This window comes from Herpailurus yagouaroundi, unplaced genomic scaffold (assembly GCF_014898765.1).
Source record: "Herpailurus yagouaroundi ecotype Mexico unplaced genomic scaffold, PumYag 184, whole genome shotgun sequence".
Taxonomy (NCBI): domain Eukaryota; kingdom Metazoa; phylum Chordata; class Mammalia; order Carnivora; family Felidae; genus Herpailurus; species Herpailurus yagouaroundi.
Window position 1 is genome coordinate 38991541 of NW_024412415.1, and position 24415 is coordinate 39015955.

The following is a 24415-nucleotide window of genomic DNA, read 5'->3' on the forward strand; positions in this document are numbered from 1 at the left end:
TGTCATTCCTTCCCCTGGACTGGTACAGGGCTGCTAATTGGTCTACTGTTGTTCATGTTGTTACCCGAGATCTCTTTAAAGGGGACAAAATAGGGGCACCTGGGTGGCTCCGTCAGTTAAGTGTTGGACTTCAGCTCAGGTCATGATCTTGAAGTTCGTGAGTTTGAGCCCTGCATCAGGGTCTGCTGACAGCACAGAGCCTGGAAACTGCTTTGAATTCTGTGTCTTCCTCTTTCTCTGCTCCTCCCCCTACTCATTCTCTGTCTCTTTATTATAAGTAAATAAATAAACAAACAAAATATTATTATACAAATATTCCTCTAAAACAATATATTATTATAAACGTTTCTGCTTAAAGTCATTCACTTATTTTCCATAAAGGCCCAAGTTCTTGGTGTGGCCTCTAGGTCCTATAGGATCTGCCCCCAACTATCTATTATTCCCACTCCTTCCTGTGCCCACCCTCATGCATTCGGGCCTTCCTAGTGGCTTTTCAGTTTCTCAAACATTCCTTGTTTCCTCCTGCCTGCGGGCCTTTGCCCATGATGTTCCCTCTTCCTGGTATGCTCTTTAGTCCATGCCTTCATCATCCTTGGCTAGTTAACCCCAATTTATCCTTTTACCCAAGCTCAGAAGCCTCTTCTTCAGGAGTTGCCTCTCTACTCAATAGGTTAGATCCGCTCCTTCCCCCACAACAAATGCTTATATTACCCTATAGTTTTGTTTCACAATACGTATTGCAGATTATAAGTATACACTTGTATAGGTGGTTATTTGTTTATTGCTCTCCCTCCCACTAGACTGTAAGCTCCAGAAGGGCAGGAGTAGGGTCTGTTCTGCTCACTGTTGGTGTTCTGGCACTAGCAGTGTACTGAGCACATGATAGGCATTTAGTAAATATTTATTCTTACCATCATTCACTTTTCTTACCTTCCTCTTCCCTGTCTAAATTCCAACTATCCTTTACGGCCCTGTTCAACTTTTCTCCAGGGAAATTTCCTCAAGCAAGAGAAAGCAAAAGAGTCGACGTTTGTGTGCCCTTAGAAATTATCTAGCTCTAACCCCCCACGACCACTCCTCTGAGGGCAGTGTAGAGAAACACTCTTGGGTTTCTCCTTTGATATTCACACCAAACACTTCTGTAACCAAACGTGGGTTTCCTTTTCCTCACATTAACCAATTTTCTGGCACTAGCTCAGTAGCATTCATTTCAGCTCGGACACTGTCTACCTGAAGTTAGCATCAGAACCCACAGGTTAAGTAAGAGCTCATTCCACAAGATTGTCCCCACTTCAGATGCCAATACCAAGCCCCAGGTTGTCACCGGTACTTCTATAAACCAGGGTTCCCATGACCCCCTCTTTAGGTTCGATAACTGGCTAGACTGGCTTCCAGATCTCAGGGAACTTTTACTGGTTTGTTGTATGATAAAGGATATACAGATGAGCAACCAGTTGAAGAGATACACAGGAGCTCCTCCCTGTGGAGTTGGGCGTGCCACCCTTCTGCCATACGGATGTGATCACCCACCCGGAAGCTCTCCAAGCCCTTTAGTTCAGGGATTTTTTTTTTTTTTTAAATGGAGGCTTCATCATGTAGGCATGATTGATTGTTAATTTAATCTCTCCCCTCTCCCTCCCCAGAGGACAGAGGATGGGAGAGGCAGGGCTGAAGTTCCCAAGCTTCTACTCATGGCTTGGCCTTCCATCCTGAAAGCTATCCAGGAGCCCAATAAGAGGTGCCTCCTTAGGACCAAAGTTGCTGTGGTCACCCAGGAAATTCCAAAGGATTTAGGAGCTCTGTGTCAGGAACTGGGGGTCAAAGGCCAAATATTGAAACAAAAGATGTCTCTAACACTTTGATTGCTTAGGACATTACAAAGGTTTTAGAGGCTCTGGCCAGGAACTCATTTTACCACAACATCATCGTAGGCAGCATAGAGATCTTTGCTGTCTGCAGCCTGAAAGAACAGGCCACAGAACATGAAGCAAGCCTGCTTCCTCCTTGTCTGCTCAGCCTAGTACAATGCTGGGCTGATGAAGAAAGAATGGAACTTGGTATCACCAATGTGGAGCTTGCCTACCCATCTGTCTCTAAAGACCTCTGGGATCTATCCACTTCTCTGTGAAAGAGACATCATGCAACTATTTACTCATTCACTTATTCAACAGGGGAAGAGGTATAGCATATTGGCACTCTGTACTCTTAGAGCAGTTACTTCACTTCTCCAAGACCTATCTTTCTCATCTCTAAAATGGGGCTCAGGGCACTACTTATCTCATAGGCTATGTTGAGAATGAAATGAGACAATTTTCGAAAAGGGCATAGCACAGTATTTAGTACATAGCAAAATAGATGTCAGCTGCTGTTATAGCTTGAGCTATAGCTGGGTACTGGCATAAATATGAAGCTGGATTACATATAAGGTCTAGTAGGGAAAAGAGAAAAGAAAGCAGATCATCACTAGATAATAAAGCGTGATCCGTTCTACTAGAGAGACAAGCAAGACGTAAGGGTGAAAGGTTCTAGGGTCTCCAAACATACCAGTCTCCCTTGCAGATAGATTTTTCTGTGTGTAAGGAAGGTAAGAGTGGAGTGGGGTGGGGCTCTATCTGTCCCAAAGATCTAAGTTCTTTCTTCCCTGTGTAGAGATACTATGAAGGAGTGACTCTAACTCTGGCTTCAGTGGTGGTAGTGGGGGAGGTGCTCCAAGAACACTGCCCACCCCACCTCCGTGCCTAAACTAATCCTTCATTCTTACACTGGAAGGTTCATAAAGCTGGAGGAGCTGGAACGAGGTAAAGGAAAGGTATTCAAAGGTAGGAGGTATGTGAGATGTGCTGTTTGTAGGATTCTTGTGTTTTCCATTTTATTATTCCTCAGTATATGGTGAAGCTTCTTTTGAAACGCAGGCTGATTTACCTGAGCCAGGGGACCCCAGGAGAGGTCAATGTCCACAGCTGGGCAGGGAAAAGAGCACCCCCTTTTCCCCCTGGGCATGTGAGGTACAAGCTGTGAGAATTAGTGGTGGGGTGGGGAAGCAGAGTCAGGACTGTAGCTCTCATTCCAGGTGCCCCAGCTGGTGGCGCTCCTCCTGGGCTGCTGAGTGAGGTCCAGACGTCGGAACCTTTTTCCAGAGGATTTATTTAAAAAAAAATGTTTTTAATGTTCATTTATTTTTGAGACAGAGAGAGACAGCATGAGCAGAGGAGGGGTAGAGAGAGACAGGGAGACACAGAATCCAGAGCAGGCTCCAGGCTCTCAGCTGTCAGCACAGAGCCCAACTCGGGGCTCGAACTCATGAGCTGTGAGATCGTGACCCGAACCAAGGTTGGACGCTTAACCGACTGGGCCACCCAGGTGCCCCTCCAGAGGATTTATTTTAAAAAAAATGTTTAATGTTTATTTTTGAGAGAGAGACAGAGAGCGAGAGAGAGTCAGAGAGAGAAGGAGACACAGTATGCGAAGCAGGTTCCAGGCTCTGAACCATCAGCACAGAGCCTGACACGGGTCTGGAACTCATGTACGGTGAGATCATGACCTGAGCCGAAGTTGGACGCTTAACTGACTGAGTCACCCAGGTGCCCCATGATTACTCCACAAACAAGGCCCAGCCCAGCCTTCACCATGCCGAGCTCCTGGTGATTCTCCCTGACTTCCGTGTGTTTGACATGTGAGCAGCTCAGCCTGGAGGAGGGGCTGGGGTTTTGTGTCCTGCAGTACTTAAGGCAGGGAGGATCAAAGGAGCATGGAGCGCTGACTGCCTTCCTGCATCCCACATCATCTCATCTCACCTTCCAACATACTTGTTAGGCTGGCATTATTATCTCCCTTTTATAGAGGAAGAAACTGAAGCTCAGGTTAAGGGCCTTGCATGTGACATTTGACATCATCAAGCATCACTGAGTTCCTTCTTAGATCACAGCAATTCTTTGCTACTGACTGAGCTACTCAGTAAAATCTGAGGTTCTCACAATAGCCTGCAGAGTTCTGTGCACTGCCTTTCCTCTCTGACCACCTCACGTGTACCACCCCCCCCCACACACACACATATACACACATGCTCACTGCTCCAGCCACATTGGCTTCTCTGCTATTTATTCCAAAATATAACAGACACATTCCCATGTTCCCACCGTAGTCTTTGCTCAAGCAGTTTCTTCTGTCAGAATATTCCTCCTCACCTCCAAGTCTGTGCTCAAACCTCCTCTCCTCAATAAGACTTCCCTAGATATTTTAAATTCTGCAAAGTGCTTCCTACTCCCACCCCCACTTTTTGTAGCACTGATCTCTCAACATCCTATATGACTTGCTTATTTATTATACCTATTTGCCCGTTCTCCCTTCACCAGAATGTAAGCTCCACAAAGGGAAAGGGATCCTTATCGTGTTCTTGGATCATCACCAGCCCTTAGAACAGCCCGCGATATTTTGCCGGTTCTCAGTAAATCTGTGTCCTGTGAAGTACCGAATGAATGAATACTGAGACCCAAGATTGCGGGCGGTAAGCCTCAGGGCTGCTGATCGCTGGAGGGTGTGAGAGGCATTGAGAGTGCTCCCAGTGGCCACCCCCGGCAAACGGCCCTCCAAGGAGGCACTCGAGGAACTACATTTCCCAGGAAGCTCTGGGTCAGGGGCGTTGCGGGTGCTGTCGGGAAGTGCATACGTGCCAGAAGCCAGGTCCGGTACCGCGAGGATGGCAGTTCAGCAAGGTGGGCTGTCGGCTGTGTTGCTGAGGACACTGGGGAGGGTCGCGTCGCGGGGAACCTTCCCGACCTGAAATGCCAGGTGGGACCCAGGCTTGCGGCTCCGCGAAAAGATGGATGGGCTCTGGGCAGAGGAGGGGGCACCTGCGATGGGGATTGAGCCATTTCAGCGCTTGAAGGAGGGTCTGGCGGGGAGGGGCCGCGCATGGGTCACTTCGAGACGGGGTGCTGTCCAATAGGTTCCTCCCGCTTCCTCCTCGTCACCTCAGCGCATCTACCTGACTCATGTCCGCGGAAAAGCCTTACTGCCCGCTTTACAGATGGGAACATCGAGGCCTGCGGAGAAGGGTCTCAACTAACGACCTACAAACCCCTTATATGACTGTCCCCCAGACAAAACCCTCAGCTCGTGTCTAGTTTCCCCAAGACAGTAGGGTCAGGCCTCAGGAGTGGGGTGGAAGCTGACCCACTCTCTATGCCCCCAGTATTCCCCCTTTCAGGTGTGGTGCAGCAGTATGCCTGGGGGAAGACAGGTTCTAACAGTGAAGTGGCTCGGCTGCTGGCCAGCAGTGACCCGCTGGCCCAGATCTCAGAGGACAAGCCATATGCAGAGGTGAGACCTGGGTTGTGTTTGACTTTACCAGCAGGTGAGACCAAGGGATTCCTTCACTCAGAGGGCCTGGGGCAAATCATTTAGGTCAGCTGGGAGAGGGAGGCAGCAAAGAGGGAGGGAAGCCCTCTTGGCTCTTCAGATCTGGGCAGGCAATGAATCCAGATGGTAGCACCAAAAGAAGAGAGGTTTTGTCATAATTGGCTGGGATTTCTGGTATCTTCCTTCCCCCAAGAACTACCAGCACTTACTGAATTTTAATTCAGCCCTCTTTGACAATTAAAACTTTGACTTTTACATCTTAATAACCTAAAATATGTATTTTTCCTGCCCATTTATTTAGGTGAGATAAAGCCAAAGTATAAGGCCAAAGGCCTCTACTTCTGAGATTGGAATAAATGAATGTTAACCCTTCTCAGAGGCATTTGAGAGCTTTTTAGTGACCTTGACAGTGCAGGTGTCATTCTCCTGATTGGACAGATGAGAAAATCGAGACCAAGAGATCAGAAATAACCAACCCAGGCTTCCACAGCCGGTTGGGGGCAAAGCCTGAATTGGGTCTCCTGACTCCTGGTATGCTGGGGTCTGCTGCCTTCCTGTATGTCTGTGATGGCATGAGCATTTATGCCCAGGCCTGGGAGGCCTGTCTCAGGATTCAGGTTGGTGGTGTCCGGTTTTTCCTTTTTCCCTCCCAAGTTTTATGTTTTTCCAGTTGTGGATGGGGTGCCATCCCCGGGGAGATGCCAAGATCCTTGACAATCGCATCTCACAGAAGACCCTAGGCCAGTGGATCGCTGAGAACCAGGACTGCTTGGGCTCAAAGGTCAAGGACACCTTTAATGGCAAGCTGCCCTTCCTCTTCAAAGTGCTCTCGGTTGAAACTGCCCTGTCCATCCAGGCACACCCTAACAAGGTACAGGATTAGAGTGGAGTGCAGAGGTCGGGGTACAGAAGAACTCAGGTCAAGGCCCTCCCACTACTTTTACTGCTGCTTTTACCCCACCCACGTGCCACAGTCCAGCCCAAAGCTAAATTCAGGCTTGACGACTCCCAATTTAGCTCTGGAAGGCCAGATGCTGGTGACACATGCTGGCAGCTAAGTCTAAGCGGACAGCTGACCAGCCTGTGCCCAGGGAGTTTCTCCATGCTCTTTCCTGGGTTCCCCTCATCCAGCCCAGGACTTGCCTTCCAGGGTAAGGCAGGCACCCTAACTATTGCCCCAACTCCTAGGCATTTGTGTGTCCAAATTTCTCATTTCTAGATGGGCAGAGTAAGACCCAGAGAAGACAGGGATTTAACCAAACTTGCACAGCTTGTTAGTGTCTGAGCTTGACTTGGTGTTGGGGTTTCCTGATTTGCAGTCCAGGCCCTGAGTTTCTGCATTATGCCCTGACTGGGCTCATTGCCAAAAGTATGAAGCCACTGCTATCTGGTGACCAGGGCGGGTAGAGAGCAAGGGCTGGGTGGGACTGGTGTCCTGCTAGGTATGATGACTGCACCTTGACCATCCTCCTCTTCCCTTCGCCATCCCACAGGAGCTGGCAGAGAAATTGCACCTCCAGGCTCCACAGCACTACCCCGATGCCAACCATAAGCCAGAGATAGCCATTGCCCTCACCTCCTTCCAGGGTTTATGTGGCTTCCGGCCAGTTGAGGAAATTGTGACGTTTCTGACAAGTAAGACTGGGCAAAATAGAACATGCATATTGGGCCTACGGTGCATAGGCAACCCAGGGCAGAACTGGAATAGGGGCAGAGAACAGAGGCTAAGTGTCACAGTAATTGAGGGGCTGCTTAGTCCTATGAATTTTTTTTTTTTAATTTTTTTTAATGTTTACTTATTTTGAAGGAGAGAGAGCCTGAGCAGGGGAGGGGCAGAGAGGAGACACAGAATCTGAAGCGGGCTCCAGGCTCTGAGCTGTCAGCACAGAGCCTGATGTGGGGCTCGAACCTAAGAGCCGTGAGATCATGACCTGAGCCGAAGTCGGATGCTTAACCTACTGAGCCACTCAGGCGCCCCTGGCCCTATGAATCCACTGGGGTGGACCTGTGAGACCAGGCTCAGGTATGGTTGGTAGGGCTGGTGGCAAGCAGTTGGTTTCCACCTCAAAGTTTGCTTAGCATTGTCTGGCTCCTTGGTTAGGGATGGGATAGGGAGGCCTCTTCCGACTTCCCACTCGTGTGGGTTCCACCTTGCCATTCCTGATACGGGCCCTGGCATGGCCTTCCTGCAGAGGTGCCCGAGTTCCAGTTTCTTATTGGAGATAATGCAGCAACACAGCTGAAGCAGAGCCTGAGCAGTGACTCCCAGTGTGTGGCCTCTGCTCTGCAGAGCTGTTTCTCCCACCTGATGAAGAGCGAGAAGAAGGTGGTGATGGAGCAGCTCAACCTGTTGGTGAAGCGGATCTCCCAGCAAGGTGGGTGTTGTAGGCAGTGCGGTGCCCCCGGCCTGCACTGCCCCAGCATGGGCACCGGGCACTGAGGAGGACAGGGTTCTCAACCTCTCTGCTCAAAGTGCATCACCAAAATGGGCCTTAGATGACTTCGATGGTCTGTTAGTAACTGAGCGTTTCTTTCCTAGTCTTTGTTTCTCTAGACGGCTGGAGACAGAGTGGCCTGGAGGACTTTTAGGAGGTCTTCCACCTAGGCATTCTGAGATTTCCCCAGCCTTACAGTTGTTCTCCATGGATGGATTTATACTTTGGGCCTAGAAAGTAGGAAGGGGACATGGGGATGCTCATCCTCCTCTTCTCCAAAGGCCTGAAGCCCAGAGCTTTCAATCAGATCTTTTTTTAATTACATATATAGATATAGATAGATAGATACATAGATAGATAGATAGATAGATAGATAGATAGATAGATAGATAGAGATATATTTCCTTAAATAGCTGCTCCGTGCCCAGCCTTGTGCTAACTAAGGAGGGTTCAGGAAATGACTGATGGGTGTGGCTGTCACATTTGGGTCTGGAGGTTAGTACAAGCAGTATAAAACAAGGCAGAGTGGATTCCAGCTCTGAGCTTATGTGACACACATGATGAGGCCCCAGCCCCTTCTCCAGGCAACCCCAGAGCTCTTCTGGCTCCCTACACATTTCTCCTGTCACCTCTGAGCCATAGGGAGCTCTTTTACCCAAACATACTGTTTTCTTTGGATTCTTTTGCTTTTGGTGTTTCTGCTTGCATGCCTCCCCTTTATACCTATTTGCCCATTCTCCCTTCGCCAGAATTTAAACTCTACAAAGGGAAAGGGATCCTTATCTTGTTCTTGGATCATCACCAGCCCTTAGAACATCCCACGATATTTTGCCGGTTCTCAGTAAATCTGTGTCCTGTGAAGGACCGAATGAATGAATACTGAGACCCAAGATTGCGGGCGGTAAGCCTCTGGGCTGCTGATCGCTGGAGGGTGTGAGAGGCATTCAGAGTGCTCCAAGTGGCACTCACGGCAGAATGGGATACTCTTGCTGGGAGCTCCCAGGACATCCTGTTGATATGTGAGGTGTAGCACCTGTGAGTCTATATCACCACATGCATCACCTGGGTTTTCTCCAGGCCAGGAATCTGTCTCCTTGAGACTGTGTTCCCAGTGCTTTGCACAGAACAGACATTCAGCATGTCTGTGTATGAAGGCTCAGAACCACCCTCCAATCCAGAGCAGCCAGTTCCTTCACTGTGACACTGACACATTCAGCTTTTACTTACTCATGCCCTCCCCACTTCTCTGCACACTCAAGAAATCTCAGCTCACCACCCTCCCCTGCCCCAATTTCCAAGACTTCCCTCACTAATCTAGCCCAGGCTGAGGTCTCCCTACCCTGGTCAGTCTCCAGGACACAGTTTTGACCCTGGGCTCATTCTGCCTCTTGCTCTCTGGGGTAATCAACCATCTTGGTTTGTCTGGGACTTTTTCTGAGACATGTTATGTTCAGCGCTGTGAAATGGAAAGGCCTGGGCCAACTGGGGTAGTTGGTCACTCCGCATGGAACTCTTGGGTTATCCCTTAAATAGATTGAGATTCTACAGCAGTGGTTCTCAATTAGGGGACACTGGCAACTGTCTAGAGCATTTTTTGTTTCAAAACATGGATTGGGGTGCTAGTGCTATCTTGGTTGTAGAGGCCAAGGATGCTGCTAAGCATAGTGCAATGCACAGGACAGCCTCCACAACAAAGGATTATCTGGCCCCAAACCTTAGCTCTTCCAGTGGCTAGGGTAATTCTGAGCATATAGACGGTCAGAACAAGGGAAAATGGCACCTCTGTGGGCTGGAAGATCAAGGAAGGCCAGCCTACAAAGGGTGGGGATGTGGCTAGACAGACACACCCACCAGTTTCTAGATTTCTGAGGGTAGGGACTTCCCCAGGACTTCGTGGCCGTGGTGGGGCTGTAAACACCACTGGGGGTTCCTAAATGGCCTTGGGGCACTCTGTGACCCTCAGTGGCTGCTGGAAACAACATGGAGGACATCAATGGGGAGCTCTTGCTGCAGCTGCATCAGCAGTATCCAGGTGATATTGGATGCTTTGCCATCTACTTCCTGAACCTGCTTACCCTGAAGCCAGGAGAGGCCATGTTTCTGGAGGCCAATGTGCCCCATGCCTACCTGAAAGGAGGTGAGTCACATTTTCTTTTAAAGATTTTTTTTTTAAATAATCTATACACCCAATGTGGGGCTCAAACTCACAACCCTAAGGCCGAAAGTTGCACATTCCACCAACTGAGCCAGTCAGGCGCCCCTAGATGAGCAACGTTTTAGCAGTGAGTCTACCAAGCCTATCAAGCCTTGCTTCCTCATTTAGATAAAAGGGGAGGAGGTGGTCAAGGAGAGACCTTTAAGGTCCCATCCAGCTCTGACCTCCCAGGGTTCCTGGGGTGGGCAGGGAAGTAACCAGTAGGGATGGAGAACGACAGCTTTGTGTTATATACTGCTTGACTCTTCACACCCTTTGAGGTCCCAGTACTCTCACGCTGAGTCTTGTGTGCATGTGTGGTTAACAATTTGAACCCAGGCTATATTGGATGAGGCTGCTGTTCTCTCCCCTACGTTATGCTACCTTTACATGTGTCTTTACCCAGAGATTTTTATGCGAAAATACATTCTCACAGAAAGGTGTCACATTTTGACTCTTGGCTATTTGTCCACTCATGGACAGGATTCTGTGGTAGAATAGTCTGGGGAGGGTTGGGGCTCCCCCAGGGGCTAACGTGACTGACAATATGCAGGTGACCTACTACCTGTATTTAGTATCTCATATCTTAGCCCATTCTCCCAGATTATACATTTCACACGTTTTACCCAACGTTAGGAGGCCCAGCCCTGGAGAGTCTAAATTCAAGGCATCCTTCATCAGGTTAGTGCATGACAACTATCTATCCCTAGACTGTGTGGAGTGCATGGCGTGTTCAGACAATACTGTTCGTGCTGGCTTGACACCCAAGTTCATCGATGTGCCAACTCTGTGTGAAATGCTCAACTATACCCCCAGCAAGGACAGGCTCTTTCTTCCAACACAGAGTCAAGAAGACCCCTACCTCTCTATCTATAACCCCCCTGTGCCAGACTTCACTGTCATGAAGATGGAGGTGAGTGGGGAGGGTGGGGATGGTGGCAGCTATGATGATTGTCTTTGTGTGGCATGAAAAAGCCTGGCAAGGGGCGCCTGGGTGGCTCAGTCAGTTGAGCATTGGACTTCAGCTCAGGTGGTGATCTCATGGTTCATGCCCCACATCAGGCTTTGTGCAGTGTGGAGCCTGCTTTGGATTCTGTCTCTCTCTGCCACCCACCCCTGCTCATGCTCTCTCTCTAAAATAAACATAAAAAAAAAAAAAAGAAAAACCCTGGCAAGGTCCACAATGTGGAGTGTACCTGGGGCTGGTTTTCCTTTCTGTTAAGCTCACTTGGTGGGGGGTACGGGAGGCATAGCCACAGAACCTACCCACTCTTCTTTGTACCAGAGACTGGATGTGGGCCTCCATGCTGACAAGAGCCTGAGCAGCGGGGAAGAAGATAACTGACCGCTCCTCTCACTGTCTTTGGGGTTGTCCTGGGCCCACTGTGAGCCGATAGGAACAGAAAGTGAAGCGCATCATCCTGCTGTTTGTTTTGCCCAGGTCCCTGGCTCCATCACTGAATACAAGGTTTTGGCAGTGGACTCGGCCAGCATCCTCCTGATAGTACAGGGAAGAGTGACAGCCAGCACTCCCACAGCCCAGACACCAATCCCCCTGCAGCGTGGTGGGGTGCTCTTCATTGGGGCCAATGAGAGCGTCTCACTGAAGCTCACTGTGCCCGATGACCTGCTGATGTTCCGAGCCTGCTGCCTGCTGTAGAGACCACAGCCTGTCTGGCTCTCCTCCGACAGTTACCCTAAATCCTAGCCAGCCTCTCAGGCCCAGCTCAAACCCTTCCCTGTTCTGGACTTGGGTGTGCCCTGGAAGAGCTGGGGGAGAGTAGCAAGCTTGAAGGTAGTGCCTCCTGAGCAAGCCTAGGACAAACCGTCATCTTTCTCTTGGGAGAAGGACCCCGATGAGAACTAAGAGCAGACACTCCCCTTGTATTCTCACCATACCTCAGCCAGGCTCTCCTCAAGGCAGGAGGCAGCAGCTGTTCCAGCTTATGGCATTAAGCAGGCTGCTAAAATCTAGTACTATTTCAGCATCACTCACAGCAAAAGGATAGGCCATTTCTAAGAACAGGGTTCTGGCCCTGGGACTGCCCATTTCCTCAAATGCAAAGGAAGGAAAAGAGTAGGCCTATGGACTCATTACTCATTGCCACCCTCTGACTCTGTCAAAGCAATTAAAGATCACTGTGTTGAGGCTGATGGAGAGCAGTCAACCTTTACTGTTGAGGATAGAGCCCTTTCTGGATGTCCAGTTTTTGCTTTAATTTCTGCGTCTAAGAGCTCCCTGTGGAGGGCAGGCTGGACTTCAGGGCCCTTTTATAGGAAGGGCAGCCGGCTTCAGCCTTAGATGCAGAGCTTGCAGGCAGGCCTTGAGTCCTACATATGGGGAAGGTGGATCTAAAGACAGGTACTGTCAGTGTAAGATTCTCCTCTCCAATGTTTCAGTTGGCCTTAGGGCCAGGATCAGCATGTTAAGGCCAGCAGACTGGAGCTGGCCACACTTGTCATTTACATACCATCCAGCTGCTTTCAGGCTACAGTGGCAAAATTTAGTAAATGCACCAGACTGTAGGGCCTGCAACACCAAACATACGGACCAACCCTTCCGAGTTTGTCAGCCACTTCTCTAGAGCACATTCAGTCACTGTATACACAGGGATTTGGGGTCAGGGCAATCCAATTTGTGTTGTGAAGAGAAACCTAGCTACTTTTTCTAAACTGGCAGGAAATACATAGAGCGTCTGCTCTTCCCGTGCCTACCCTCCTCTAGTCTGCAAGAGGTGGCACAGCTGTCGGTTCTGCCACTGAAGTACCTGACTGCAGTCCGAGATCCTGTCTGCAGTCCGAGATCCTGTCACCTCAGACTTAGCAGAGAGCCAGGCTGTTGGCTCCTTCCTGTGGGGTAAGGGTTTAGACTAGCACAAAAGGATCTTCTTGGGCTACTGCCCACACTAGACCTCCTATACAATGGAAATCTAGGAAACTACCTTCAAAAAAGTTCTGGCCAATCTGTTCTGGGGTGTCTTTTTTTTGGCCTCCAAGTTTTCTTCAGCTAAAACCCAAAAATGACCTGGGAAGAAAAGGTCTGTCAAAGGGAACGCAGTCTAAAGAGAAGTGCTGTGCAAAGGCCTGTTCCATCCATGGTCTCCAATGACACAGGCCTGAAAATGATGCCCATTGGGAATAGTAGGAACAAGAGGTCCTAGGACGAATGGTCACAGTTGGGGCTATTAGGCTGTTTCTTCATTTCAGAAGGCTGTGGTCTAGGGCTTTCTTTAAAATCCTATTGTAACACAGAGACGACTTAACTACTAGCATGATTGTGTTTATTCTTAGAAACCCCCAGAGCTGTAGAAGCCTAAGCCAAAAGTTCTGTAGAGTACTCTGTAAACACCATACACATACTCCCCTCTGTGAGGTAAGTGCAAATACACCCCTCTCTCCCCAGGGCACTGTCATCTGCAGAATATCCAGCACTCTGAATTAAGGCAGTTTGGCTCTAGGCACCTTGGTGCCTTTATTGGTGACATTTTAGCCTGGGACCTCTGGCCCCAAACAGGAGACTGTTTCTACCCTGCCTTGCTACCCTATTCCTAAAACTTCAAAGGTAATGCCTTCTACACGGAGTAACCAGTTCCGGAACATCCTCTCCAGGAACAGATGCAGGCAAATACATCAGTGTTGATTTACAGTAACTACCAGCTGGAGGTCCATCTTAGGGCCCTGCTGCCTTCACCACAGCTGTTGCCAAATGCTCAGCTACCCTCTCCTAACCAATTCCCCCACAGAAATGTGGCCCCCCTGGGCTTCCACAGCACTTTCTGGCCCCCACTGGGTTTCCTGCCACCACCAGTTTCTTTACACTGCCCTACACCGGGGCCTCTCTTCATGTGTCTGCAGAAACCAGAAAGGCCTGAATAGTCTTTGGTGGATGGGCAAAGGGTTCAGGATGAGGATGTTCTCACATCTTCAAATGCCTGTGGGCATTTGCACAAAGCTATCAGAATGTGAGGCACCTGTGTGACATCGCCCTGTCCCGTTCGGGAGCATCTGTGTCCCCTATCCTCCAGACCCTAACTCGAGGTGCCTCTGGCATCTGTCCCATCTCCCTCCTGCTGTGATGCTACTAGATTACACCTAACAAATAAGGACCTTCTCAGCCGTCCAATCACCTCATGTGGTAGAGCAAGAGTCCATGTCATTCCTCATACCTCTAGAGGCCACGACATCAAATGAAGTAACAGACCAGGTACTTTCCCATGTGGGCCCACACCCCAATCCTGACCATCATGTCCCTTGGGCTGGGAACTGTGTCCACTCTCGTTCAATCCTCACCGGGGCTCTAGGTGAGGCCAAAAAAAAGAAAAGGAAAAAGAAAAGAAAAAGCATTGAAAACTAAATTCTAGAGAGGACTGGGATGGCAAGAGATGATGAGATGCATGAGATACTGGGGGCAGGGGGCCGGCGTGTTCACTGGGGAGATTAGGCCTGTCCCAGCTGTGTTACTCTGAGGGTTGCGTGGCACCAGAGGTTTACCGTGAAGCCCAATCCTCTGTATCTGCCGTGAGGCCCATGCTGGATGAAGGGAAACCCTCTGCAATGGCATATTATCTCCTCAGGCAGGCTCTCGGAAGCTGTAATGGGTCCCTCCTCTCCATCCTGCGAGCCTCTGACTACATCACAGCCCACACAACTGTACGACTACTCACCCATCGCTATTCTCAAGTTTAAAAAGCTCAATAGGAAGGCACCTGACTGCTCCCTGCAGCTCCCTCTGCTGGTAACCCAAACCTGCAGGCTTCTGGGGCAAGCTCCAGGCCCTTCACCTGACCTTTACATTCAAAAAAGTGTATTGAACTAGCTAACAACAAGGCAAAGAATGGCCACCAAGGAAAGATAAATAAATAAATATGTACATAATGGAGCAATTTTTCTCTAACTAGGGTGGGCTGACCACAGTCACTAAACCTACCCAGACAGTTTGAGCCAGTTGGAGATGCTCTGGATCCAGGAATTCTGAAAGTCTTGATCCTGCTGTGCCATCAAGCAACCTGCTGTACTCCCTGCCATAGCCAAACAGGCACAAGGGAAGAGAGCCAAAGGGCCCTGCTTTATGCTTTCTTGAGTGTCAAGCACGTAACCCATCATGGAGCCAGGAAGAGGAGAGCATATGCAATTTCTTAAACTGGTCCCATATAGTTATTCTTTTTCAGACTCCCAAACTGAAAGCCATAAAGTGCTATTTTCTGCTTCCATACACCATCCAGCATAGGCTGGGCACAAAAGCTTTCTCCCTCCAAAGAGCATGACAAATACCTGTCAAGATGTTTGCAATTTTTCCTTAGCCAGCTTTGCCACTGACCACAAGAACCAGAATTCATCTGTTCCTGCCCTTATAAAGGTGGTTTCTCCAAACTCTGCTCCAATAGCAGAGGAAAACTGCAGAATTCCACCTATCACCCTATGGCCCAGATGGGGGGCCTCTGGCCTGAGAAGCACCAGGTAAGGGGTAACTATAGGTCATTGACCTTCCCAGAGGGTCAGTGCCTCCAGTGATTCTGAGGCTGACAGCAGTCCCCACTGCACTCTGTGACCTAAGAAGGGCCAAAAGGGCTCTGCAGGCATGGTGAGCAGGGCCCATCTTGGGGGCTTATGTCTACTGGAGGGTACAGGAGGAAGAGTCCCCAAGACAGCACCAGCAGCAGGAACATGTTGAAGAGGCCATAGGCTTGGGAGGGATGAGATCCAAGTCCTCATCATCTGGAATCTCATCCAGGTGATACCCATCCTGGAGCAGCTGCCGGCTCACTTCCTGGTTCACCTGCTAAGAGCAGGAGAGGAGAAAACTTTAAGCCAGGCAGTAAAGCAAAAATAACTGCTGCCCAAAGGCAGACCTACATTTCCTTACCAGAACTTCCTGTTCATGCTCCACCCTTACTTAGGCCAACTCCACACATCACTGGACTATGTGAGGAAGCGATACCTTTTTCTACCTGTGCCTCACCCAGCAGTGAGGGGCCCCAAGTGCCCTGAGCCAATACTGTACAGGCTGCAATGTCAATAACCCCCAGGGGAGCTGTTCCCACTAAAGAATCCCAAAGCATCTGACGTAAATATCAGATTCCAGATTATGTTTGAAAGTCAATGGCCTGACCGCTCCCACTGGGAACCGAGACTGGTCCTTGTGAAGGCTGAAGAATATGGGACAATGATACCAGAACAATGGGGTAGAATAGAACATGAGTTACGTTGAAACGAAGTGGGGAGCAGCTTTGTCTGCACTGCTGGTTAGACATGTTAGCCTTCCATGCTAGCAGAGGTCCTTCCCTGCAAAGCAGAACCTGTCAGCCTAGCTTTACCAGTTCTGCTGAGCAGAAGGAACAGGAGGCTGGGAATGGCATAGAACTTTCCCTGGCTCTTGGCTAATTTTTCTTTTCTTAGGTTTAACAATGTTAGGCACCCAGGTAGTCAAGGATAAAAATTACAGACTGCCTCTATTCTCTTTGGCAGAAACTCAGGGAGTGGCCAAGGGTTTCCAGAAGAACAAGGGAAAAATACCGGTGGCATATAGTCATGTCTCCAGCACTTCACCTCTAAGGCAGAAAGCTGCACATGCCAAAACAGACACAGTCCTTGTGTGTCTGGGGCTGTCACTCTGGAAACATGTCCAAAAGGCCAGCCCAGTAGTATCTTAGTCTGAGTTCCCATAGATGGAACAACTGAAGTTGTTTGGCCTGGAAGAAAGTAACCTTGGTGGAGGATGGCCAAGGGAGGGACAGGAATGCTGATCTCAGATAAAAGGCAATCAAAGGAAGGGAAACCAGAATTACTGGGTGACACTGGAAGACAGGCCTAGGACCACTGAGTCCAGCGTGCAGGAGACATTTCAAGTCAATAATATTGCCTTATCTAAGAGCTACCTGAAAAAGGAACGTGTGTGTATGTGTCTGTTTTAGAGGAAGGGCAGGCGGGAAAGCTTCCTGGAGATAGTGAGTACCCAGGCACAAGCAAGCAGAGGCTGGCGAACACTTAGGCAGGGTTTGGCAAGAGGATTCCTTTTCTCTTTCTCTCTTTTTTTATTCTCCCCTACCTCCCAAAAGGATTTTTCTAAGTGGTGACCAGCACTAGAAGATTTGTGAGGTCCTTTTCAGCCCTATGGTCTCCTGAATTTTCAACAGCCCTCCTCAGACACCTATACCTCTGCTGAGGGACTAAGACAGAGTAGAAGATTGGAGAACAGACCGTAAGTCTGGCACAGTGCCGTGCATACAGCAGGCACAAGACAAGCATTTGGCAGTGGTGGCGATGCTGCCTGCAGCCTGGCCCCGTGCAGAAAGGCGCTCTGGACTTGCCTCTGCAGAGGAATACCCGGAGGAGTATCTGGATTCCAGCTCCCCATCACTAGAAGAGGAAAACAGTCAGTTCAGGGGGATGCCTGTGGAGAGCATGCAAGGGGGTCTGGAGGACTTGTGCAATGAAGACCACACATCAGAGAACTGAAACCCAGAATCTGTCATGAGTACCAGTGGCTCTTTCCATGGGCTCAAGCAGGGACGGGGTCACTGTCACTAACACTGAAGACATAACAGGGGAGGATGATTCCCCCACACAAGGTTGGTACTCCATATCCAAGAACAGCATGATCGCCTGAGTGCTTTAACCAAACTATCCTGGGAAGGGACAATGCTCTGAAGACAGCCCTGGAACATGCATGAAGGTTCTTGGAAGAGATCTGCTGTTTTACCCATATCACTCCACCAAGGGATAGTTCCAAAGACAGCACTCACCTGTCAGAGTCGAGGGACACCAGGTTTTCATCTGGACTCTGACTAAGGGCAGTGTAGCCCTTGTTAAACTTCACTGACCTGAGGGGAGATGGGGAAGAGACCAGGCATAGATGAAGCACCAACATTTCCCAGGGAAAGTCAAGAGTCTTTGCCCTTATGGAAAAAAGAACTGGCTGCAGTACGGTCTTGCAGTTCCCCACACCACTCCCCCTACTGCTCCTGAGGAAAACCACAGCTACTCTTTCCAGAACTGGGAAAGCTCCCCCTCCTCACCAACCAACTGCAAGTCCTTGGGCAAATCTCTCTTCCCCTCTCTTGAGTTTTAGCTCTTAACTGTAAGATGCACTGGATAAGGTCCCATCCAGCCCTCAGAGTTTACCGTTCTGTTCAAAAGAAATACAGGACTGACTGTTCCCACACTGCTATCCTCACTCCTGGAGACCCCAGCCACTGTGTTCCTGCCTAGCTTGACACTCACAGTGAACAAGCCTAAGCACGGACAAAACTGTCATTCCAAAGCCATTTCCCTGACATCATCACATCCTTAAAGGAAAAGAAAAGGTCATTCCTCTTCCCATTTTAAAATAGTAAACTAAATGGGTTGGCGCCAGGTGAATCACTAGCTCGGTCTTAAAGCGTGAGAACTGTCTCCCAGCGTGAGGAGTAAGGCCTTCTCTGGAAACTGCTGGCACAGAGGAGATGGCGCCTGCTGAGACCTTTTCCCTGAAGAATCGGGGCGGTTCGGCGAGGCCCCCAGCATGCCTTTTCTCCGCAGAACGGCCTTGGCCAGGTCCCGGTGCTTCTCTGGAAGTCAAAGGGCCCGGGTCAGCGGGGTTTTCCCCACTCCGCCGTGTCTCCCAAACGCCAGGAGCCCGCTCTCTCCGAACACATTCTCGAGACGGGAGCTGGCTGCAGCTGCCCCTCCAGGGTATCCCCAGCAGGGCTCGGGAGCCCGCCCAGGGGACCAGGTAGCCCGCCCAGGCAGAACGCCCCCGCCCCAATCGGGCCGCACTCACGCAGCTTGGCCTGAATGGAAGGCGCGCGCGTCACCATGTACGGTCCCCTCTTCTCCACAACCGCCCGGGGCCGCTCCCCGAGTCGGGGGACTCCGCTGCCGCTTCGCCCGAAGGGCAGCCTCGTGGCGCCCGGTGCGCAGTCCGGGGTCCCGCCGGGCCGGGGTCCCGGGGTAGAAGCCCGCATCCCGGGCGTGCTGGGCTCCGCGCTCGTCATGGCCCGGCCACGGCCCGCCGCAACGCACAGCCCCGCCTCCTGGCGTTCGAGTCCTGGGCGGGCAGGGAGGCGGTCTCTTCCGAACAAGATGGCGGCGCGCAGGCGCAGGCCGCAGCCGCCCGAGACTTCCGGCCCCGCCTGCTGTGGGCTGGCACAATTACACCGCACCCTGGGGAACTGGTTAGGGTCAGTTCCGGGTTTTGGGACACACTGTGGTACTCGTCGGCCACCTGAACTTGGGCATGTCGAGGCCAATTCTGTCTTCAGTGGAAGCAAAGTATTATATTTATGGAAAGCCCCGGCTGTACGCTCGCTGGGCGGGGCTCTTCACCCCCTAGCGCACCAGCACTTACCGCAGTGCCTCCTCGTAGGGTTCTCTCTGCGTCTCACCCGGTCATGGAGAGTCTGGGTTGAACTGAAAAGAGCTGTATGAGAAAGGGAGATATTAACGCCCTTCTCCAGAAGGTCGAGAGAGAGGTTCAAGGACCTTGAGGAGGTCACACACTAAGGGCAGTGCCTGGACGGATCCATCTAACTTCAAACCCATGTTATTTCTAATACTACTTGGTACTAAACCCTCTCTAGACATTGCTTTCTGATGCGGTTTTGGAGCGGGGCGGGGAGGGAGGGGAGTGCGGAGCTGAAGGCCAAAAAAGAATTCTTGAGACCGCTTTGGAGCAAAAAGGTGACTTTATTAAAGCACGAGGACAGGACTCGTGGGCAGAAAGAGCTGCACTGCAGTTCTGAGGAGTGACTGATGTTATACTATGGAGTTGGGGGAGATAAAGGCAAAGGGAAGGTCTCCAGGGGCGCCTGGGTGACTTAGTTGGTTGAGCCTCCAACTCTTAATCTTGGCTCAGGTCATGATTTCACTTTGTGAGTGCAAGGCTGTTTCTGAGTTCAAGCCCCATGTGGAACTCTGAGCTGACAGCGCAGAGCCTCAAAAAACAAATAGACTGAAAAAAAAATTTTTTTTTCAAAAAAAGGGAGGTTTTCAAAAGGATTTTCGTATGCTAAAGACAACTCAGATACTGGAGGCCTGGCTGTCTTCAAGCTAAGGTTGTTTTTCCCACTAGCAAAGCGTTAATATTAAGGCAGTAGGGAGTTAAGGGAGAAATGTTACTCTGCCTGCCTCAAGTATTTGCCAATGGGCTACGGGTTAACCATTTCCTTCTTGCCTTTGTTCCTCACATCACTGTGGAGGAAAGGGTGATGTTAGGGCTCCAGGAAACTGAGACTATGGGTTTCTGGAGGTTTGGCTATTGATAAGATTGTGTTTTTCTTGTAGTTTACTAAGACATTTGTAAACAGATGGAGACTTGTGTCCTGGCTGTGATCTCTATCAGTTAACCTTTTGTTTTCCCCCTTCCTTAGTTCTTGGGCAGCCACAAGTGCCTGAGGAATATCACTCATATCTCACCTGCGGGGAGAGGAAGTTGTTAACTTGTGCTTTGCCCTCAGCTTGCCTGTGGCACCCTTGTCAGTTTCCACATTTTACTTTATCGTTTAAAAAATTTTTTTAATGTTTTTATTTTGAGAGAGAGAGAGAGAGAGAAAGCAGGGGAGGGGCAGAGAGAGAGGGAGACAGAATCCCAAGCAGGCTCCTCACCCATCAATGCAGAGTCCAATGTGGGGCTTGAACCCATGAACTGTGAGATCATGACCTGAGCCGAAATCAAGAGTCAGACACTTAACTGAGCCGCCCAGGCGCCCCAGTTTCCACATTTTAAAATGGAACCAAACGTCACTACCCGTCATACAGCAACAAATAATGCAAAATAGTCTGTGGAAAGAAGGGTGAAAGTGCACTGACTCTCTGTGTAGCAGGGCATGGAGCTGTCATGGCTCTTGGCTTCTCTGGCCCCCAAGGGATGTGCTTATGCCTTGCTGGAAAGAAGCTCCAGATCCATGTAGGAATTGCCAGATCTCATGAGGCTGCCATGAGGCTAATTGATTGGCCTCCACAGGGTAGATCAACAATACGCAATTTTGAATCCCCAGGGCCACCCTAACAGTTGAGAGGAACTGTGCTTTAGGACAGGAATAAAGGAATTTAGGACTGGAGTTTTTGAAAAATCTGAAGCACGGAGGAATGTTAACTATTTTGGTAGGTTCCACCTGTTTTTGATGTCTAGCAACAACTTCATATGGCTCAACTTTGTATTTAATTCTCATGATGATGAAATTATGAAATTGGGTTCATGAGCAAATGACTAAGAAAGAATCCTTGAGATGTTTTCAGTGCAAAAAGGTGATTTTATTATAGCATGGGGACAGGACCCATGGGCAGCAAGAGCTGCACTGGGATTATGAGGAGCAATTGATTATATACTTCCAAGTTGGAAAGGGGTTAGGAATAGCATAAGTCTCTAAGGAATTTGGAGGCAAGGTTTCCAGGACCTTGAGGGGACTAGCTTTGTTAGGAAAAGTTCATTTATTACTGTCTAATAAAACCTTAGGAGACCCTTCAGATGTATGTCAGAGGGCCATATGCTTGGAGGATGATTGCTAACATGTATCTTGGGATATAAAGTAAGTTTCCAAAGAAATTTTTATATGTTAAAGGAGACTTACAGGATCCTGGAGGTCGGATAATGTTAAGCTAAGATTGCCTTTTGCCCTTAGCAAAGTATTATTGATGGGTTTTTGGAGTGGTGGTGGGGGTTCAGAGGCAATGGCCAAGAAAGAATTCTCAAAGACATCTTTGGTGCAAAAAGGTGATTTTATTAGAGCACAGGGTAGGCAGAAAGAGCTGCACTTGGGTTGTTCAGAGTGACTGTGGAGTTGGGGAGGTAAAGTCAAGAGGAAGTTTCTATTTTTAAAAAAAATTTTAACGTTTATTTATTTTTTGAGAGAGAGAGAGTGCGAGTGGGGGAGGTGCAGACACAGAATCAGAAGCAGGATCCAGGCTCTGAGTTTTTGGCACAGAGCCTGACACGGGGCTTGAACTCACAAACTGTGAGATCATGGTCTGAGCTGAAGTCAGATGCTTAACCGACTGAGCCATGCAGGCACCCCAAGAGGAAGTTTCTTAAAAGGATTTCCATATGCTAAAGAAGAAACAGATTACTGGAGGCATAGCTATTGTCAAAATTGTTTTGCCCTCTAGCAAAGCATTATAATTAAGACAGTAGGGAGTTCCTAGAGATTAGGCTATTGATAAGATTGCCCTGGGGCGCCTGGGTGGCTCAGTCGGTTAAGCGTCTGACTTCAGCTCAGGTGGCGATCTCACAGTCTGTGAGTTCGAGCCCCGCGTTGGGCTCTGGGCTGATGGCTCGGAGCCTGGAGCCTGTTTCCGATTCTGTGTCTCCCTCTCTCTCTGCCCCTCCCCCGTTCATGCTCTGTCTCTCTCTGTCTCAAAAATAAATAAATGTTAAAAAATAAATAAATAATTAAAAAAAAAAAGATTGCCCTTTTCTTGTAATATTACTAAGATATTTGTAAACAGATGGAGACTCTATCAGTTTAACCATTTGTTTCCTGTTCTTTCTCTTGTTCTTGGGCAGCCAGGAGTGCCTGAGGAATATCACACATATCCCACCTGGGTGGTGGGGCGTTGTGCTAGCTTGTGCTTGGCCCTCAGCTTGCCTTATGGTCCCTCATCATTAACATTGAGGCAGCTGAGTTCCTAGAGGAAGGTCACTTTGCCTGTCTCATGGGCTGTAAATTGTAAGAAAATTTAAATTTTCTTTTGCCTTTGTTTCCCACATCAGCTGTGCTGCCTGTTAAACTGATGGGGACTTCACTAAGGGCCAAAGAAAATGTCATAACCCACATGACGTCACAAAATCTCCAGGGACTTGTAGCAAGAGTGGGAGTGCCCTCCTCCATACCCCTCCTGGATCTTCCATCATTAGTGCTCAGTTAACTGCTAAGTGATTGAACATGGACCTTGAATCTTGATTATGTGTTCTACCACTTACTGGCAGGGTATTTAACTTCTTTGCGTCTCAGTTTCTTTAGCAGAGAAAGGGGATAATACGAGTACGTATCTAAAAGAATTGTGAGGTTAAAGTGTAAAGTGCTTGGAATGGCATCTCATAAGACTCAAGAAATGTAACCTTATGGGGGCACCTGGCTGGCTTAGAGAATGGAGCATACGACTCTTGATCTCGGGGATGTAACTTTGAGCCCCACATTGGGTACAGAAATTACTTAAAAATAAAATCTTTTTAAAAAAATGTTTTTTTCAACGTTTTATTTATTTTTGGGACAGAGAGAGACAGAGCATGAACGGGGGAGGGGCAGAGAGAGACGGAGACACAGAATCGGAAACAGGCTCCAGGCTCTGAGCCATCAGCCCAGAGCCCGAAGCGGGGCTCGAACTCATGGACCGCGAGATCGTGACCTGGCTGAAGTCGGACGCTTAACCGACTGCGCCACCCAGGCGCCCCAAAAATAAAATCTTTTTTAAAAAAATGTAACCTTTAAAGAGTTTAGTGTTCTAGAAACTTAGTGTTCATTCTCTCACTTGGCTTTACACTCCCAAAGGGCAGACTACCTTGTTTCTTTTTAACTCTTGTCTTTAGCACAAAGTCCTAGTAATTCATATTTGTTGAATATCATATCTTTCTCTTAAATTTTAGTTAGTTTAGAATCATAGAACTTTGGGGCTGGGAGGGATCTTAGAAATTATACAGTCCAAACTCATTTTATTAATGAAGAAGCTCTGATTGCCCAACTGTCCTTGCCTGGGTGTGAGCAATTCTCCTTTCCGCTTAAGATATCATGTTCACTAGGAACCTAAGAAAAAAATAAATGACTCCCCATTCCCCAAAAGAAACAACAAAGAATAAAACCTAGGTTGTCAGAGGACGAGTCCTCAGGGCGAGAACTTCCACAGTGCACAGGACACAAAGCCCCAGAGTGACTGTGCTGGCTCCCCTGCTGGGCCTGGGGATCCTTAGCTCTTGCAGTCAGCAAAGCTTTATTCATCTAATGTGGGGCAGTGCTATCCCAGGCCTTGCAGATCTAATGATGAACAGGACAGATAAGGTACCTCCTTGTCTCTGATTCTCAGACTTACTTTATTCTTCATTGGGGTCGGTGGTGGGTAAATTCTTGGCTGTTAGGAGCAAGGAGTTCCGCCCTGGCTTTCAAGCTCTCTTGACCTCACTGTGTAGTCACTTTATCCCTGACTCCAGGTAATGGGAATCTCACCCATTTCCTAACTTTTCATGGTCCTGGGACAGATGAATCTTCATCATCTGTTGAGAATTCTGGTTCTGCTCTCCACTGGAGCTGAATTCCTTTATCTAGGCAAGTATTTGGGATTAGACATAGGAAGGGAAAGGGGACAGTTGTGAAGGTTTTCTTTTTTTTTTAATTGAGAGGTATAATTGACCTATAATACTATATTCATTTCAGGTTGTATACACTGCAAAATAATCACCACAGTTAAGTCTAGTTAATATCCATCACCATACATAGTTACAAGTAAATTTTTCTTTTTTTTT

The 24415-nt window shown here is 49.0% G+C and overlaps 2 protein-coding genes across 6 annotated transcripts; one reads left to right on the top strand and one right to left on the bottom strand.

Moving 5' to 3' along the window:
- The first annotated feature begins 4615 nt into the window (after positions 1-4615).
- Positions 4616-12955, top strand: MPI (mannose phosphate isomerase). Of its 4 annotated transcripts, none has more exons than XM_040493282.1 (8): positions 4616-4712; positions 5192-5319; positions 6029-6229; positions 6852-6993; positions 7551-7733; positions 9757-9930; positions 10698-10900; positions 11429-12955. In XM_040493282.1, the coding sequence occupies exons 1-8, from the start codon at positions 4697-4699 to the stop codon at positions 11645-11647; spliced, it is 1266 nt and encodes a 421-aa protein (XP_040349216.1). In that variant the 5' UTR covers positions 4616-4696; the 3' UTR covers positions 11648-12955. The 4 variants fall into 4 exon arrangements, with proteins under 4 accessions (XP_040349216.1, XP_040349217.1, XP_040349218.1 ...); XM_040493283.1 differs by having other exon boundaries at positions 4658-4712; positions 4946-5319; XM_040493284.1 differs by having other exon boundaries at positions 4681-4788.
- A 296-nt stretch (positions 12956-13251) lies between these two features.
- Positions 13252-18974, bottom strand: FAM219B (family with sequence similarity 219 member B). Of its 2 annotated transcripts, none has more exons than XM_040493288.1 (5): positions 18746-18974; positions 18446-18533; positions 17730-17807; positions 17295-17343; positions 13252-15763 (listed from the first exon to the last, which is right to left on the bottom strand). In XM_040493288.1, exons 1-5 carry the CDS (start codon positions 18957-18959, stop codon positions 15599-15601), a joined length of 594 nt encoding a protein of 197 aa, XP_040349222.1. In that variant the 5' UTR covers positions 18960-18974; the 3' UTR covers positions 13252-15598. The 2 variants fall into 2 exon arrangements, with proteins under 2 accessions (XP_040349222.1, XP_040349221.1); XM_040493287.1 differs by having other exon boundaries at positions 13252-15766.
- Between the last annotated feature and the right edge of the window lie 5441 nt (positions 18975-24415).

Bases quoted from the DNA above. Each gene is read 5' to 3' on its own strand.
- MPI (XM_040493282.1), top strand. The intron at 6,994-7,550 runs GTAAGACTGGGC...GCCTTCCTGCAG, and splicing joins AATTGTGACGTTTCTGACAA to AGGTGCCCGAGTTCCAGTTT. The intron at 9,931-10,697 runs GTGAGTCACATT...ATCTATCCCTAG, and splicing joins CCATGCCTACCTGAAAGGAG to ACTGTGTGGAGTGCATGGCG.
- FAM219B (XM_040493287.1), bottom strand. From the start codon at position 18,959: ATGACGAGCGCGGAGCCCAGCACGCCCGGGATGCGGGCTTCTACCCCG. The intron at 17,808-18,445 runs GTCTCAGCAGGC...ATCTCCCCTCAG, and splicing joins CCCGATTCTTCAGGGAAAAG to GTCAGTGAAGTTTAACAAGG. The intron at 17,344-17,729 runs GTGAGTGCTGTC...TTCCTCTTCTAG, and splicing joins GTGTCCCTCGACTCTGACAG to TGATGGGGAGCTGGAATCCA.